This window comes from Meles meles, chromosome 3 (genome assembly GCF_922984935.1).
Source record: "Meles meles chromosome 3, mMelMel3.1 paternal haplotype, whole genome shotgun sequence".
Lineage (NCBI taxonomy): Eukaryota > Metazoa > Chordata > Mammalia > Carnivora > Mustelidae > Meles > Meles meles.
Window position 1 is genome coordinate 100,347,606 of NC_060068.1, and position 19,410 is coordinate 100,367,015.

The window sequence follows — 19,410 nt, forward strand, 5'->3', positions numbered from 1 at the left end:
TGGTTTTAGTGCCCCTTCAAGATCCCTTTCTGAATAAGTTATGTTGGATGCTATTCAATATGGTAATTTTTAAATGCTATTATTTCTTTTTCATACAGTTGTCATTCTTCTATAAAGAAGAACATTCCTTTTTCTTCTTTCTCTTTTTCATTTTATTTTTAGGTGAAAGAGCTATGTGGCCTACAGCTTAGTCAGTTCATACAATAGATGTTTGATTAGAAAAGTTAAGTACAAATGCAATTTTAAAATACAGAGTCAGCTTACATGGACAATGGTTATCCACTCCTTAAAGGAAGTGTATTGTAAATCATTTTTTTGCAAAGCTTAGTAATCACCTCTTCATCTCAGTTATCCTACAAACTTGAATTTTCATGTATAGCACATTTGTTCAACAAGTTACTAAATCCTTGTTCTGTTGCAGACACCGTGTTACACACTTAGAGTTGGAATGGAAGTGGAAGAAACATGGCTGTCCTTCCTGTAGGACGCATCCTTTTGGATGAGGAGACAGACTTGCCCAGAACCCAGTGAGTGAAGGCAATTAGGCAGATGTATCTGAAGAATCTTGATTTGGAAGGTATTATAAAGGCTTTCCCTCACAAACCTGCTCAAATAAATGCTTTGAAATTCAGAACCCTCAGCAGTCACTCTCCGTGGGTCTGATGTGAAGACTATGTAGCAGAGTTGGCAGGTCCCTGCTGTTGTCTTTCTCATGTAACCCTGAAGTATGATTGTAGATGTCTTCCCTCAATTCCAATGTTTTCCTCAAGTTTTTTTTCTCTCTGGACATTTTCCCAGCATTGCTGGGGTCCACACCTGCATAAGGCATGTCCTAGAGGTGTACTTCAGAGACTCTTAATACCCTGACATAGACACGTCCAGTCAGATGTGTACGCATCTTTAAAGAAATAAGATGTCTGTCAGTTACAGTGCTGTGACCTCAGGTTCCAGAATATGAACGCAACATTCTTTAGAAGAGATGCTTCACTTTGGATTGAATCTAAGTTTAGAATCAGTCAGCCTCTTGTCAAAGGGAGAAGGAGAGCCTCCGAGACAGGAAAGCGCCTCGCTATGAATTGGTTTGGAAATCACTTCTCTAAATTTCCTGAGGATGCTTCCTTACTCAGCGTACACTCACCTCTGTTGCTTTCACTCATCTCTTCTGAAGATGAACATTTTCTTTCCAGTGTGAGGTAGAGAGTTGGGTGATTTTTTTTCTTTTTCTTTTTGGGTAGCATATCAAATCTCTGCCTCTCTGTCTAAAAATCAGTCTCTTCTTAGGAGGAGCCAAGAGAAGAAAACTGGGCTTGGGAAGAAAGTAGTTGCTATCATTTTCCACGGGTACTTGAAAAGGGACAACTGATTAGTTCCTTCGGGCCCTGCTTGGCCAGCGAAAAGAGAAGGGCTGGCCTGGGTGAAAGGGCGTCTCTTTATTCTTAACTTTCAGCATTGAACCCTGACCAAGTGAAACTTGACTACTGCGGGCTGCCAGTGATATCTAGTCCTTTGAAATCAAAACTCCAGAGCTTTGGCTTCAGTTAAGTTTGACTTAATCAAGAAAGCCTGGGTGGGAGGCAGAATGAATGCTTTTTAGTATTGCAAGTTTCATCAAGGAAGAGGGTGACAGGAACAAACCCCCTACCCTCCCCGGCAAGGCAAAGCACCAGACATTTGGGGACACAGGGTGGGAAATGCGCTTAGCAGCAACAAGAAGAGGACCACAGAGTGAGGTCAGAAAGAGGGAGAGTGTGCATCTCCATCTTCCAGCACTGGGCCTCTTGCCTTGTGCTTTGAGTCAGCCTCCTGCCTCCCACCAGCTGAAGCCACCCTCTGTTGCTTATCTCTTAGGGTGACTAAACTTCGTGGTTTACCTTGGCATGTCCTGAGTTAAGCCCTGGAAGTTCTCCCTCCTGGGAAAACCCTTAATCCTGGGAAAGCTGGATGATGGGTCCCTGGGATCGAAGTTTTAGGTATTTGGGCAGCCCATGTGACACCTGAGAAGCTGCCCGAAAGCACCTGCCTCCATTCTCTGTTTCTTGGGAAAGGGTACAGAAGGCCCCAGGGCAGTGCAGGATCATGAAGTTAGAGTAACAGTAGCCGCCACCCACTGCAAGCCTCCTGTGTGCCCGGAGTGTGATCCTGTTTGATCCTCAAGGCCACTGCAGAGGGAAGATGTTTCCAATCCAGTTTTATGGGAGAGAGACCAGAGCTGAGGGCAGTGATGAGTTGTGTTTCCCAAGGTCAGACAAGTAGAAGGCAACCAGGCCACATTTGAATTTGAGCGTGCCTGGGCCTAAAATCTGTCCTCCACTCAAGGAAGAACTTGCCGATCTGATGGCAAATGGGTGGTGTGGAGGGATGTTTGAGGCTCCTCTCTGCTTTTATTTCCCCTCTCCACACCTGAGAAGTGTAACTTTGCTCGAGAAGGAAACACTAAGATCCCATAATTTATAACTAGATTTGAGGAGGACTCAAAGATAACAGAAGAGATATGGACGTTCAGTTTGGTCTAGTTCACCAAATAACCACAAGCCTGCCAGGTGTCAGGTTATGTGCTGAATTCTGGGGTTACGGGGTTGGGGGGTGCGGGCGAGCAGCTTGTGCTCACTGACCCCAAGGAACAGAGGAAATAAGACAGGCATAAAGGTGGTTTCTTCACCAGTTTGAAATCTTCATAGCTGTCTTTGTTCGCTCTGAGCTTCCATAACACAATGTCATCGACTGGGTGGTCTCGTGAACTGAAATTTATTTTCTCACTGTTCAGGAGTCTGGAAGTACAAGATAAAGGTGCTCCCATGGTCAGGTTCTGGTGAGGGCTCTCCACTGGCTTGCAGCCTTCTTGCTGGGTGCTTAACATGGCCTTTTTACATGGCAATTTTATCAGCTCAGTCTCCCACCCCTATTCCTCACTTAACTGTAATCACCTCCTAAAAGCACTGTCTCCAAATACAGTCACACTGGGGGCTGGGGCTCCCACATAGACTTTGGGGGAACACAGTTCAGTCCGTACCATGGGCCCCAACCCACAGTGTAACAAATGTATTAAAGTGTACCCATACCACACGTTATATCCATACTTTTTCTGCTGTACAGTAAGTGAAAAGATTTTTATAGTTTTGCTTTTGAAGTTATTTGGCTCTCTGCAATTAGTTGATTTTATGATTGGCTCTTGTTTCTCAGCTATCATTCGTACTTGGGATTTTTGGCAAAACGAGAATTCTAAATTGTTTTTAAATGTAGTAAAATATTTGTGAATTTGTGAATTTGACAGTTAATGAGGTTGGCATAATGCTAGACTTCAGTGTTTAGTTGAGCATTAACTAACCTTGGATTCTATCTTGTAGTTTTTGTATTTTGGAGCCAGTACTTTTTTCCAGGCCTCAAATAGTGTTGCAGGCTCTTGAAAAGCTCGTTAGCTTGCAAACCTTGTCTCTAAATGCCTAAAGGATGACGGAGTTGGAGTTATTTATAGCTCTACTTTGCACTTCCAGACAGGTAGCTCCTGACCTTCAACTCCCAGCTGGTGTCTCCTCGGCACTGAAGACCGGCTATCTTCTAACCATCCTCTTCCCCACCAGCCTTCCTCCTACTCTGTGTTCTTTGCCATCTTTCTCACGTTGACATCCCCACCCCCCTGATGGGAGACTCAGAGGTTGGTGTGGTCATCTGTGGCCCCTACATCCACCCGTGTCAGCTTTCAGGCTGGCTGGTGTCAGGATGACAGTTTAGGTATTGCTGGCAATGTTGTTAGGAATCTCGATTTCTGTACCTCTTGTCTGGAGACCTGCACTCTTGGCTTGGGGTGAGGCTTGGGCATTTGTTTTGTTAACAAGCTAATGTGTTTATTAAAGGCACATCAGGTTTGGGAGGGCGTGGATGCGGGCAGTGTTAGTGGAAGGAAAAAGAGATGTGGATCTTAATAACAAGAACAATGCACCCCCACTGGATTTACTGCCCTGATTTAGAGGTTCTCAAAGGGCCCTCTGCTGTTTCCAAGATGCCCTCAGGGTGTTGCCTAAAGGGTGCTCAGGAGTGTTCCTCTCTGCCCTCCAGGCCATGTGTCACAGGTGCTGAGCCTTGGTGACTAGTCCTGTAACAGCAGCTGTTACAGGAAGAATTTCTGCTGTCTCTTGTTTATTTTGTCTCCCATGTGAGGCAGGCTCGCTCTTTCATTCTTCACAGCCCACCAGAGACAGGTACAGACTGTTAATGAGGCTTGCCGAAAGGGAAGCAGGAAGTAGAATAATTACTACCATATACAGGCTCACACTCATTCTAGGGCGGTCCCTCGACCATCCTCTTGATCTGCCCCTTCCAGAAGGCTAGGTACAGCTTACCCTTCGCTGTGGGACTACCCCAGGTATCTCCATGGTAGGAGCTGGGGCAAAACCAGCTTTGGGGCCCAGAAAGAGAAGGGAGTTTTTCTACTTCACTTTTGAAGGCTATCCCCTCGGCCTTTATTTTCTACTTCAGAATGGTGACATGGACTATCTCTTCCCTTCAGGGAAAACTAACCAAAGTTGTATTTGGTGGGCCCCTAGGATAATCATATAGTACTTTGACATGAGGACATCTTCTGAGGGCACCTGGGTGGTTCAGTGTGTTAAGCATCTGACTCTGGGTTTCAGCTCAGGTCATGATCTCAGGGTCCTGGGATCCAGCCCCATCAGGTTCCACACTCAGTGAGGAGTCTGCTTGAGATTCTCTTTCTCCCTCTCCCTCCGCCCTTCTCCCACCAAAATAAACAAATAAATCTTTAAACAAACAGAAAAAGACATCTTCTGAAGTCTTGGTTGTTTGTTTAAATGATAACTGCGTGTTCAATTTCTATGGCCTCGTCCCGATTTCCATGCCCAAGCCCTATTAGTCTCTTCAATGAAGTCTCAAAACCCCTGGGGTACAGCCTCACTCAGGGCACCTTGTTACATACATTCAGACACAGCAAACTAATTATTTGTCCTTTATTCAACACAATAATCCTGTGAGGTCATCTTTTTTAATCTTACTTTCAAACAAACAGAAACAGAGACGTTAAGCGACAGCCGAGGTCAAGCTGCCAGCAAGTGACATGCTAATGTCTGAACTGAGTCCTCTTGGTTCCAGATTTGTGGATTTAACTATTACAAAATACTAAGGAAGTAGACTGGATCTTAAGGGTGAATGACAGGATCTGGAATAATCATGCCATTACCAGAGAGAGGGCAAAGTCAGGGCAGAAGTTGGGGGGGGGCAGATGGTGAGGAGGTTGGGCTACGAATTAAGAGCCACTCAGCGTCTGTGTCCCTTTCTCCTTTTTATTACTCTGTCTTGTCTTAATGGTTATCCTTCTGAACCATCCCCTTTGTTTTCAAGTTAATCACTGTTTTTGACTCTCCAGGAGCCATGCGCCAGCCCAGGCTGTGGTGAAGCAGCCTGACCGTGGAGGCCCTGGCAGGACCACCATCGCAGCGATCGTCCAGACTGGGGGAGACTGGAGCACTGGCCTCTTCAGTGTCTGCCGAGACAGGAGAATCTGTATGTGTTCCCTCTTCACTCAAGTCCTTGAGTATTTTCTTTCCCAAGTCATCCCTGGGTGCAGGAGCTACGTCAGGCACAAGGACAGAAATATAATGGCTTTAGAATAAGCGGACCAATCTTCTAGTGGCTCACGTGCACTCCTTGGCAGGAAAAAATCTTGCTTTTCAGGGATGCGGATGCTTTTATAGATTAAGTGGTAACTTCAAAGATTTTTTAAATGACGAACTCCACTGTTGGCAAAGATGCATAAAATGGGCTCCCCCATCTGCTGCTGGTGGGAGGAGACGTTGGTATAACCTTCCTGCCGGATGGCTTAGCGATACATATGACAAGAACCTCAAGTGTTATATAGCTTTGACCCAGTCTTTACATTTTTAGGCATTTTAGTCTAAGGAAGTAAATCACATGCAAAGATTTAGCAATGTTAAAATCTGCAGCGTTGGTTATTGTGGCAACAATCTGGAATGACCTGAAACGTTTGATGGGGCATGCACACAATGAGTTATTATACAGCCATGAAAAGTCATGTTGTAGAATAACAGTCAACGGGATGAAAGATGTTTTGGTACATTTTTAAGTTAAAGAAGCAGACTGTAAAACTAAGCACATTAGACACCATTTTGGGGGGGGAATATTTTTAAAAAATATCTGGAAGGATACAAATGTTTATGACATACTCCAGATGGTAAGCTAATGAGTAATTTTATTTTCTTTTTTGCTTATCTCCTTCTAGTATTTCTAGGAGGAATATGCAGTACTCTGATAAGAACAGGAATAAACACAAAAAGCCCCCTATGTTGACTGAAATATTTTCAGATACTATTTTAGCTCTAGAGAGGTACCAATAACACTCCCCTAGCTGTATAATTGTCCCCTGGGAATGGAGTTCAAGGTACATCGATTCCATTTTTATCTTAGGATATTCTGACTCATCTCTGGTACCATGTCAGCATCCCTTTCCGGATCCTGCCTTTGCCCTAGGATGCAGCTCGGCCAAAGATTTTCTGGGGGATGCTGTGTGGCTGGGGGGGAGGTCTCTGTTAGATATGCATTTGTCACTAACATTCAAAATCCAGCAGACTCTGGGTCTATTATTTTTGAAGAATATGGCTTTCTCTGCCCTTTGCTGGTTTTTGGAAAGATCTGGATTCATTCCTAAAGCCTCATAGTATTGATCAGAGACCCATCTGAGCCGTTATATGGTCCTAGTCCCTACTCAGCTGACAGTCTTGCTGAGGCTAAAGCTCTCCCACCAAGTTTTGGTGTTCTGGTCCTCTACGCTTGAGCCCCTCACTGTTTGCCTGGGCCCCATAGAGAAGAGATTGTCTCATAGAAAACCTTACCCTCCATCCCTTTCCGTCTGCCCATCTGACGCAGAGCTCAACAGGTTTCTTCCTGCCGCTGCTACCCATGTGGACTTCTGATCAGATAATGATGGCAACCATTCTCTGATTCTCTCAGCTTCTTCCTCGTTCTCTTCCAGATACTTTGACTTTGGTTGTCCCCCGTACTGAGGTCCAGAGAAGGCAGAATAGCCATGTGGAGATCTAGCATCAAATTAGGAAGTAGACATTTTCCTTTCGTAGTTTGTAGTTGGGGGTTGAAGAGTCATCAGTACATTTTCAAGTATGGCAAAGCTTAGAATATAGTGTAGTGGTGAGGAGAACATGTTTGTATCAGATGAGACCTTGCCTTGTATCATAGCTTGTCTCTTACTGGCTATTTGACCTCGAATAAATTCTCTGGGTCTTCACTTTGCCCCCTCTAAGGGGAGGATAATAAAAGTGCTCACCTCAGGGGTTGTTGTTAGGATTAAAATGTAATACCTAGAGACAAACCATAAGAGACTCATAATCTCACTAAACAAACAGGGTGGCCAGGGGTAGGGGGTTAGGGAGAGGGTGGTTGGGTTATGGACAGTGGGGAGGGTATGTGCTGTGGTGAGTGCTGTGAATTGTATAAGCCTGACGATTCACAGACCTGTACCCCTGGGGCTAATAATACATTATATGTTAATTTAAAAAAAGAATACAAAAAAACAAAACAAAAACGTAATACCTAGAACCCATTCTTAACACTGGCTTGGAACTTAACTGGATCAATTTTTTTGGTTGCATGCTCTACTGGATTGAATAGTCCTTTCAAAGTTCATGTCCACCTGTACGTTCTGAATGTGACCTTATTTGGAAATAGGGTTTCTGCTGTGTAGTCAAGTTAAAAAAGAGGTTCTACTACATTAGGGTAGATCCTAATCCAATGGCTGGTGTTTCTCATAAGAAACAGAAAATTTAAGTACAAACACTAAGAAGAGAAGCCATGGGCAGACAGAGGCAGAGATTAGAATAACGCCTCCATAAGCCAAAGAATGCTAAGGATTGCCAGCATCCACCAAAAGCTTGGAGAGAGGCATGGAATAGACTTTTCCTCAGAACTTCTGGAAGGAATGAACCCTGCTAACTTCTTAAGTTCATACTTCTAGCCTCCAGAATTCTGCATTGAGAGAATATCTTTTCTTTTTTAAGATTTTATTTAAATTCGTTACCACCATATATTGGAATATTAGTTTCAGGTGTACAATTTGGTGATTTAACACGTCCATACAACACATGGTGCTCATCACAACGTGTATCCTCCTTAATCCCCATCACCTGTTTCACCCATTTCCCCCCCCCCCCCCCGGTAATTGTCAGTTTGTGAGAAAATAATTTCCATCACGTAAAGATGCACAGTTTGTGGTATTTGCTATGGCAGCTCTAGGAAACTAATACACAAATAAACATTGGATTTCATTTGGAGGCGTTGGGGTAGCTCAGAGAATCAAAAAATCAACTAAAAACTAAGCTCAGAAGGGACAAGCTGTATTTTTATACCGTATTTATTTAAAGATTTTATTTATTTATTTGACAGAGAAAGAGATCACAAGTAGGCAGAGAGGCAGGCAGAGAGAGAGGGGAAAGCAGGCTCCCCACTGAGCAGAGCACCCAAAACAGGACTCAATCCCAGGACCCAGAGATCATGACCTGAGCCGAAGGCAGAGGCTCAACCCACTGAGCCACCCAGGGGCCCCTGGGACAAGCTGTATTATCAGGAGCTAGTTGATACCCTGATCAGCTGCAAACATTTTTGTCATTTTGTTTTTCCTTCTGAGTTGATGGAGCAGATGGAGTCCATTTTGCCGGGCTTAGGTCATTCCGAAGGACAGTCCTATCAGCATTGCCCCCAGTGGTGAAGAGATATTTTTCCCAAATTACTGTTGGGGTGTTGATATCAGGAAAAGCCCAATAAATACAGAATAATGCCCTTAGTGAATCTGAGATATATTATTGTTACTATAAGTTGTTAAGAGCCAAGAGTAGAGTCAGGAGGCATAGACGTGCTGCTGCACAGTGATTTCTACTCCTTCCCAAGGGCACTGAAAAAGTTGGCTAAAGAAACAACCATCCTCACCACGCCCCTACCTTAAATGCTGCTTCACCACTTAGCTTTGTCCCCCAGCACCATCAATGTGAAGACCGACCGTACTCGGCCTTCTAAGGATTCCATGTTGGTCCATTTGAGAGCCCATTCTGGGGACAAGGTGAGAAGGGAGGATGAGTGGAGAAATAGAACATTCTTTTTTTTTTTTTTTAAGATTTTATTTATTTATTTGACAGACAGAGATCACAAGTAGGCAGAGAGGCAGGCACACAGAGAGGAGGAAGCAGGCTTCCTGCAGAGCAGAGGCTCGATCCCAGGACCCTGGGATCATGACCTGAGCCGAAGGCAGAGGTTTTAACCCACTGAGCCACCCAGGCACCCCGAAATAGAACATTCTTTACATTTTGGCATGATCCGTGGAGAAGGAGCCATGGATACACAGTACAAGATGATCTGGAATGTTCTCTGTTCCGGTTGTTATTTCCTGGATGTACCTCCATTTTATGACTGCTCATAGTGTCTCGATGCTGACTGTCTCAGAAGAAAATTTCGAGGAGATATGCTTTAAACGCTCATTCTCTGCACTGTCATCAACCCAGTAATGCTATGGAGCCTGGGCTTCTTTCCTTATTTAAAAGGCTACTTTATCCACAGAATTTCTATTCAAGCCGACCACTGTGTAAATAGTTGTGACAAACTTGGGAACAAAAAAGGAGAGCCGCTTTCTATGACTTTTTCCAAGCCAGAGTCCCATCATGGGACAGCTTTCCATTCCATGTTGAGAATTACTGCTATAATTTGTCATCCATTAAACAAAGGGTATGTCAGGAACAGCAGTGATTTCCATTTCTTTTTGACATTTTGCTTTGTCATTTTATTGCAATTGCATTTTACATTTATTTTTATTTATTTTAAAGATTTTATTTATCTGAGAGGGAGCGAGTGAGAGAGAGCACAAACAGTGAGGCGGCAGAGGGAGAAGCAGGCTCCCCGCTGAGCAGGAAGCCCAGTGTGGGGCTCAGTTCCAGAGCCATGAGATCATGACCTGAGCCTGCCTCCCTCTTCCCACCTGGGCACTTTTATCTGCATTCACTGTGTGCTTGGGTTGGCAAATGGATATTTCTGAGTCCTTTGGAGATGGGGTTGCTGCAAGCTCAGGTGTGAAAATAAAGCCACAGGGAAATGAGTGGCTGCTAAATGTTGTCGAGGGTGAGAGGCGAGATAGCCCGGCTTCGGGAATGTTTGTGATGTTGCCCCAGAGAAGGTTTATATGGCAGGTTTAATGCACATTGGTTTGTAATTCAGTATTTACTGAGTTCCTATGCATGTGCCGACAGGTGATGGGTGTTACAGTCGCAGTAGTGAGTAAGACAGAGAAGGTTTCATAGAGGAGGTAGACATTAAGCAAATGAATCCATAAACAATAATAGCAGTTGTGGAAAGTGCCCTGAAGGAAAGAAAGAGGGTGTTATGGAAGGAAACTATAGGGGAGTGGCGTCAGAGATGGCTTTGAGAAACCGACTAAGAGCTGATACTGAAAGCTGGGAGGAAACGACGCTCAGACCACCTGCCTCCGTGTGGAGGGCGCCGTAAGCATGTGGGGGTGAAGAGCTTGGTGGGACTAGTACTTACCAGATGCCCAAGATGTGTTGAATGAGGCGGGCCAGGATTCTCTTTGGTTTTCTGGAAGAGGAAGGCTTGAAAAGGCCTCCGATTGAGGTCTGTGTCCCTGAACTCTATCTTGGGTAAAGTGTACCTCTCTAGAAGCAGGCAGCGCTGCTTCTTGCTCACCCAGCAGGGTGCCTGGCCCGCAGGAGGCACTGAAAAACATTTGCTGAACAACCCATCAGTGAATGAATTTGAACCTATATTCTCACTGGATTCTTTCTTTCTTGCCCTTCATTGAAAGAATCATAAATCTTCTGAGTTGGAAGGGGTACTGGGGTCGCTGGTCTGGCCCCTCACCTGCTTGTCAAAATCTCCTCTGCACTGCGCCTGGCAAGAACCTGACAGCCTTGGCTTTCTGAGCATTTCTAGGAAGGAGGGCTTTTCTCCTTGGGAGCCAGTCTGTGCGTTAAAAAAAAAAAAAAAAGAAAGAAAGAAAGAAAGAAAGAAAAAGAAAAAGAAAAAAAGTGTCCCTGGGTGGCTCAGTCAGTTAAGCGTCTGCCTTTGGCTCAGGTCATAATCCTGGGTATGGAGCCCGGCAATGGGCTCCCTGCTCAGTGGGGAGTGTTTTTCTCCTTCTCCTCTGCTGCTCTCCCTGCTTGTGCAAGCTCCCTGTCAAATAAATAAATAAAATCTTTTTAAAAAAGAGATTTTGTAGGGGCACCTGGGTGGCTCAGTGGGTTAAAGCCTCTGCCTTTGGCTCAGGTCATGATCCCAGGGTCCTGGGATCGAGCCCCACATCGGGCTCTCTGCTCTGCATGGAACCTACTTCCTCCTCTCTCTCTGCCTGCCTCTCTGCCTAGTTGTGATTTCTCTCTGTCAAATAAATAAAGTATTAAAAAAATTAAAAAAAATAAAAAGATTTTGTAAAGTTTAGCATGCACACGATGCAAAATTAAAAATTACCTACCCCTTCGATACATTTGCCGTCTGTCCACCCAGTTTCCCCAGAGACGACAGCTCTTACCTGAGTCCACATACAGTCTGTATGCTTGTGAAGGTGTAAAATAATTTTAAAACAAAGGAGATTATTCTTTCTATTATAACATTATTGTGGAATCATCATAAAAAAGAAAAATACGGAGACTTATGAAAAAACAAAAACCAGTATCCTGTAATCCCAGTTGTTGGAGATAATCATTGTTGATATTCTAGTACCTCTCCTTCCAGATTTTTTGCTGTATGTGTATTTATGCAATTTCCACAAATAGTAGAACTATAAACACACGCTGTTCTGCACCAAATATCTTACATTGCTGCATAGATTCCATTTTATGAGTGTACCATAATTTATTTATCCAGAAATCCATTGGGGACCTTAATGTGGTTTCCAGACTTCTTGCTGTTCAAACTCACACTCCCTGAATGTCTTCGTACAGACGGCACTTTGCATGTGTGTGAGTTTACCTGTCAGACAATGGCTGAGGAAAAAATGTATTGGTCAAATAGTAGGTACCATTTTAAATCTTGATAGATGCTGCCAACTGGATCTCTGTTTGGAAGTTGTACTAACTTACACGCCCACCCACAATGTATGGGGGTGCCCCATTTCTTTCTTGACCATCTCTTACTGTTCAACGGTTCTGCCTTTTTGTAATAATTGATCTAAACTGTGCCTCACTGCGGTTTCCACCCACCCATCCTACTTCTGCTCTCTGGGGCTTCACCCTCTGGTTCTGTGTAGGCTTTTTCTTTCTCAACTCCCCTGTGAGTGAGAAGGATGAATAATAAATCACTTCCATGCATGAGGGTGGAGCCCATCTCAGAGGACAGGCCAGGAACACTGAGGGAGTGGGTGCTTATATAACCACCAGGCCTATGGGTGCCGTGTAAGAGGAAGAGGCTGAATTTTTGGCTCAAATCCCTTTTGAGCCTGAGGCCCTAAAAACAAACAAATAAAATATAATAATATATATTTGCATATATGTATATATACAAATAACACATGTATATGTTCACCTTGTAAGAAATGAAACATTACAGAAAAGGAAATCATGAATGTTTTTTATTAAATCAGTTTGGGGTGTTTCCTTCCAGATCTGTTTTTCCGTGTTTATATATGTAGCCACTAGAAATATATGCTATTCTTTTGTAACACTTTAAAAAAATGATAAATAGTATTATGCTGTATGTATCATTATGCAATTTGATTTTTTTAAGGATTTAAAAGAAAAAGATTTATTTATTTGAGAGAGTGAGAGCAGGAGTGGGAGGGGCAGAGGAACAGGGAAAGAGAATCTCCAGCGGACTCCTTGCTGAGCATAGAACCTGATGTGGGGCTCGATCTCATGACCCTGAGATCACAACCTGAGTAGAAACCAAGAGTTGGCCATCCAACTGACTTTGCCACCCAGGTGCCCCTTAAGGTTTTATTTATTTATTTATTTGAGAAATGGGGGCAGGACCAGGGGAGGGGCTGAGGGAGAGAAGCTCCAGCAGACTCTGTGTTGAGTGTGGAGCCCAATGCGGGGCTTGATCTCATGACCCTGAAGTCATGACCTGAGCCACAATCAAGAGTCAGAAACTTTATTGACTGAGTCACCTAAGTGCCCTTGCAATCTGATTTTTTTTTTTTAACTCAAAATATGTCTTAGAGATTTAATTCTCTTGGTACTTAATCTTTCACTGCATTCTTCTTCTTCTTCTTCTTCTTTTAGATTTTATTTATTTGACAGAAAGAGAGCAGAAGCAGGAGTAGCAGCAGGCAGAGGGAGGGGGAGAAGCAGGATCTCCACTAAGCAGAGAGCCTGATGAGGGGCTTGAACCCATGACGCTGGGATTGTGCCCTGAGCTGAGACCTTTTTTTTTTTAATTAACATATATTATTTGCTTCAGGGGTACAGGTCTGTGAATCGTCAGTCTTGTACCATTCACAGCACTCACCATAGCACATACCCTCCCCAGTGTCCATCACCCAGCCACTCTTTCCCTCACCCCCCACCCCCCAGCAGCCCTCAGTTTGTTTCCTGAGATTAAGAGTCTCTTATGCTTTGTATCCTTCCCCAGTTCCATTTTGTTTCATTTTTCCCTCCCTGCCCCCCACCACCCCCCACTCGGACTCTCAAATTCCTCATATCGGAGAGATCATATGATGATTGTCTTTCTCTGATTGACTTATTTCGCTTAGCATAATACCCTCTAGTTCCATCCATGTCATTGCAAATGTGAGCTGAGATGTTTAACCAACAGAGCCACCCAGGTGCCCCTCTTTCACTGCATTCTTAATTATTCCACAGTAGGATTTATACCATCATGGCTTATTTATGCTTTCATCTATTAGTGCGCACTGAAGTTTTAAATTTCAAGCTACAAATAATTCTACAGTGGACATCCCTGTACTGCTTCTTACTCTAGGGTAGATGCTCACACGTGGAGTTACTAGATCCTAGTGTACTTAAAGTTTTACTAGATTCACCCAAGTTGCTTTCAAAAGGATTGTGGAGCTATTTCTCTCTGGTTTCCCCACAATGTAAATATTGAAAAACTTGGCATGCTTATGGCATTTCTGAAGGTCTCAATTGCATTTCCCTGATTACTAATGACTGGCTTTTCACGGTTGCTATTGGCCATTTGTGTTTCCTTTTTGCTAAATTACCTGTTCATGTCCTATCCCCATTTTCTTCTTTCGCTTTATCCTTTATATATTGATTTGTAGGAGTTAGCAACTATGCTGTAAAAATTTCTCCTAGAGACTCTTTAAGAGAGCGTGCCATGGTCCCACTCTTGCCCATTCCTTTTGAGGTATGAGCCAGGAATTTTTATCTCACTCACTCCACCGTGTAGAGCTGTAATATCTGACAAAAAGGAACTTTCCTAAAGTTGCATGATGTGAGAACGTCACACAGGAATAAATACAAATTAGTGGTAGTAAGGATACTGTCTTGGAACACACAGGTCCACAGCCATTGTAACATAAATACATAAAACATGAGAACATACAGGATTGTGTGTAGTAGTTCAGACTTTGGGTTTGGGGCCAGACTACCTGAGTTCAAATCTGGCCTCTTCTCCTTCCTAATAAACGTATCCCTTATCATCCATTAAAATGGACACAATAAGAATATCTGTATTATAGGATTGTTGTAAGAATTAAGTGAGCTAATGAATACAATATATTTTTAGCAGGGATTGGTACACGGTGAACTCTAATGTTAGCTATTACATTAATAAGAATTCGACTTTCATGTGATTTTTTGAAAAATCCAATCTGACTTCTGTCCCAAGGTAACTGAAGGTGTGTTTTGGTGTGTTGCCTTCAGCATCTAGTAACTACATCCTAATGAATGCTTAGATAACATGGTTATCTGATGGAAAGGATTAAAAATAAAAATAACAGCATGTGTTTTTTAAAAAGACATACCAGCCGTAAAGCTGAGATGCAGGAGTTCCAATGCACAAAGCAACATTTTTACAGTATACTTATGAGGATGGTGGGCATTTCTCCTTGCCAGTGATAGTGGTGCAGCTCAGGCAATTGTGTAAACACAATTTATTATTTACTTAGCTTGTCAGCTTTATAATTATGCAATTTTTTTAAAGATTTTATTTATTTATTTGACAGAGAGAGAGAGATCACAAGTATGCAGAGCAGCAGGCAGAGAGAGGAGGAAGCAGGCTCCCCGCTGAGCAGAGAGCCCAATGCAGGGCTCGATCCCAGGACCCTGAGATCATGACCCGAGCCAAAGGCAGAGGCTCAACCCACTGAGCCACCCAGGTGCCCCTAATTATGCAATTTTTGATTAATTTTTTATTTGCAGGCATTTGCACTATTTCATAATCCATGCCTTAAATGAGAGTTGATTGGTTGTTTTCTCCTGTGCCATGATTTCCACATCTAATTCAGGGTTGCCTGAATTGACCCTGTCAACTCATTGACCCTGTAAACTTGCAGGAAGTTGACTGGGCCATGTGTCCTCTGAGCTGTTCATCCCAGTGGTCGGTGCAGGGTGGGACCTTCTGATCCGGCTGGGAGTAATGATTTTTTTTTTTTTTAAGTGTGGGGCAAAACATCTCAGATTCACTCAAGGCTGAATTCAGAATTTGCTTTGGGGCAAGGGATGCCTACAGTATGTGATTTAGTGGATTATCTCACGACTCCCGAACGGATGGAATAGATGTTCTGGTCTTCAAAGATAGGCTGCTGCTTGTCCTCCTCCCCTCAGAGTCCTCACTCTCTGTATGCACGTGTGCCACCTCAGCCCCTCAGAGCCAGGGTGAAGTCCACAATCCTGGAACACCTTTCGGAGCTTCTAAGATATAACAGCATTCCTCGCATTTTGCTTGTCATTGAATCTGGGAGTGGGACTTTGCACACCCCACTGTTTGGGGAGGGAGGGAAGGACAGGTAACAGAGACAGGCTCTTGACAGGAAGTTCTCATGCTAGTGACGCTGGTATGTGAGCCTTTTTGTCAGGTGCACTTAAAAGGCTGGGATCATAACCACTCCAAACTCACTAAAATGGCTAACGTCAGAAGGAACGACAGTAGCCAATGCTGGTGAGGACGAGGAATAACTAGAACTCTCATCTGTTGCTGGTGGGATTGTTCAATGGTGCAAATAATTTGGAGAACTGTTTATATCTTGTCAAGTTCAACATAAATCTACCTCATGACCTAGCAATTCCACTTCCAGGAATCCACCTATAGGGAATGAAAATGTATGTCCGCATGAAGGTCTGTCCAGGAGTGTTCGCAGTACGTATTCACAATAGCAGAGGATGGACTAGCCAGCGAGAGTCTGGAGAAGTGGTCTGTGCAACAGTCCTGTGTTGGATACTGCTCAGGGCCAATGAAGAACGTACTACAGAGTCACATAACATCAAAGGTGAACCTCAGGAAACATGATGTTGAATAAAAGAAGGTGGATATAACAATAAAAATGGTTCCCTGTATATGAAGTCCAAGAGGAGGCAAAACTTATCAATGGGAAGAGAAATCAGAGCAGTGGTTGCCTCTGGAGCGGGGATGGTAGGACTGGGATTATCTGGGAAGGGGCACAACGGAACTCTGAGGCCAGTGTTCTACTTGTTACTTGGATGAGAATGTGATTATCACAAGTCACCCAACATAACATTTATGGTCTGTTCATTTTCTTGTATATAAATTACGTCTGAATACCATTTATTGCATACGTGCATTTAAGGTCACGGTTAGCTTTTTGGTATTTATTTAATTTTTTTGCTGTTTTAAAGTCCTAATTATTTGTGTTCTCCAAGGTCATCCTCATTTGCGATGCTATATGACATAACATCTTAACTGTATATGAGGAAGTCTTAATCTGCCGTCTGTTGATAGCTTTCAGTGGATCCTTGGACCCCACAAAATTGAACGCAAAATTTTGCCTGTCTTTTTCTTTTCCCTTGAGGAGTGACCTCATAGCTATCACCATATCCTCAAAAGGGTCTGCGACCCAAAACATATTTAAAACAGAACTTCTGCGTTAGATGGTTCATGCAGAATGTGTAGGAAACAGTATCTGGAGTTAAAGATCAATGAATAAATAAATGACACACTGTTTCCAGTTGATGTTCAAGGAACCAAGCCTCTAATAGTTTACAGATTAAAACTGGCAGATGTCAGTGGCTCCATGAAACTAGCAAAAATGAGAGTAACCTTCTGGCCAGGGAAATAGAATACAGTCCTGATGAGAATAGCAGGCAGAATCAGTGCACTATAAAAGAGCTTTCAATCACATTTACAGAGAAAGATGCCTGCTATTCACAAATATCATATACTGGGTCTATTTTAAATATCAAAAATAGATGAACATCATAGAAGCAACAGCCACGATTCAACTGTAAAGGATTATTTAATGTTCTTCTCTTGACAGGAAAAAACAATTACCATAGTGAACGCTAACAGGATTGTATCAGGTGCAGCTTTGCCAGTGTTTAACAAAAGAAGACAATTTTGATGTGGCTCAGTTATGGCAATTTTCATCCACTGAGTTTTGACAATTGGTTATTCATTCTCAGTCCCTGATTGCAGGGAGACAGTGCAGCATTCAATGGATGGCATCAGGTTGTAAATGCTCTTTGAGACGTGAAGTTGTTCTGAGCACATCTAAGAACAGTGGCTTTATTTTATGTGGTTATTGACAGGTTTCTGTGGTCTGTTTTGTCCAATGTGCCTTGAGTGTGACATCGCCAGGCATCATGGAGAGTGCCTTTGTTGGCCATTGTTACCCGGGTCCACCTTTGCACTGAGAATTGGCACCAGAGAGAGACATAAAATACGGGTAAGTGTGTTTGAACTGGTATGTGAACTTGGATCTATATAAGAACCTAAATGTCTTTCAAAGCTGTGGTTTAAAAAAAAAAAAAAAGTCTGAGTGAGAATGCTTAAAAAACACCACACTTAGCAGAAGAGTTTGGGAAAGGAAAGGGAGGAAATTTCTGACTTCATTCATATGGACCAAAATGGTCAGGATGAAGGGCATCTCCAAGGGGGTACCTATTATAATGCTGATGATAGGTCAATGGGCCGCTTCTGTTTCTCTCTGTCTACAAGAGAAGATGACAGGTAGAGTGGCACCAAATTTGGAGGATTTACTTGGGATGGTCTAAGTGAAAAGGAAGAATATGGGGCATACGCAGAATCCACTTTGAGGGTTCCCTGGGGATGCCTCAAAGAGCCAGTGTCACTTTCCAGGGCAGCTGAGCCTAGGTACAACGAGAGACGGAGCACAGACAAGTCATACACATCAGGATGTGGACAGTTAAAAATAAAAAAGACATCTCCTTATATACTCTTATGGAATGGTCCCTAAAATATATTTCAAGTGAATAAAAGGTAAAAGACACAGAAGTACGCAACTGTTTACATGTAAGGACTATATACGTACCTGTGCAGACACAGAATTTATCTGGAAGTGTACATAAAAACCTGCCAACAACAGCTGCCCCCAGATAAGGGGGCGGCTGGGGACAGCCGTGGAAGAGGGATGTACTTTGTACTTCCTGTGCCGCCTTACTGCGAGAATGTTGGACCACAGGCCTTTATTACCCACTCCAAGGAAAGAAATAAATTAATTCCAAGTATTAAGTCCTTTTAATTAGTATTAAATCCTATTAATTAAATATTAAGTATTAAGGAAAAAAAAAAGATGCTGACAGAGAAACCAGTGGTTTCAAGTGTGAAGTCTGTGTCAGAAGCCCTAAGTGAGGCCAGGTCTCTGAGCTGCAAGGATTGATAAGCGGTTGAGCTGCTTGGCCCTTGGGGGTCCTGGTGGAGCCGTGTTGCCGGGTGTCCCTGTAGGGCATTGACTTGGTGGAACTCTGAAGCAGTGGACGGGATAGGCTCCTGGGGGATGGCACGGAGCCTGCGTGACCGCTCCAGGACAGAGGCGTGGGTCTCACCCTAGGGTACACTGTGTGAGGACTGGCTCGCCGTGCACTGCTGTTGGCCCTTCTCCATCTGCCAGGTGGCCCGGGAGCTCAAGATGAGGGCCTCCCGACTCTACGAAATCTACACGGCTCCTTCAACCAAGGACAACCTTATCTGACAGAGCGAGGAAAGTCCTCCTTACCCGCTCCCCAAGCCCCTCCTAGAAGAGAGATTGTTCTTAAGTTTTCATGGAAATAGTACGAAAATAAATGATTTCTCCGCTATTGTCTTTACTCTCATTCGTTCTTCACACACACCTCCGATGAAGTCTCTCTGGCATTCCAGCCTTGCCACATAAGGCAGGTTCTAGAAATGAGCTTGTGCCTTCCACACCTGCCTAGAGTTGGAGAAGGTTGCATTTCCCCCATCTTCCTACCACCATCCTTCCCTGGGAAGCTTTCTTCCCTACCCCCTTTTGCCCACAGA

At 43.6% G+C, this 19,410-nt stretch overlaps 1 protein-coding gene across 1 annotated transcript; it reads left to right on the plus strand.

Moving 5' to 3' along the window:
- The first annotated feature begins 1,071 nt into the window (after positions 1–1,071).
- Positions 1,072–19,103, plus strand: PLAC8L1 (PLAC8 like 1). The gene is made up of 4 exons (XM_045999348.1): positions 1,072–1,193; positions 5,378–5,514; positions 17,700–17,836; positions 18,962–19,103. Exons 1-4 carry the CDS (start codon positions 1,072–1,074, stop codon positions 19,100–19,102), a joined length of 537 nt encoding a protein of 178 aa, XP_045855304.1. The 3' UTR covers position 19,103.
- Positions 19,104–19,410: the final 307 nt, after the last annotated feature.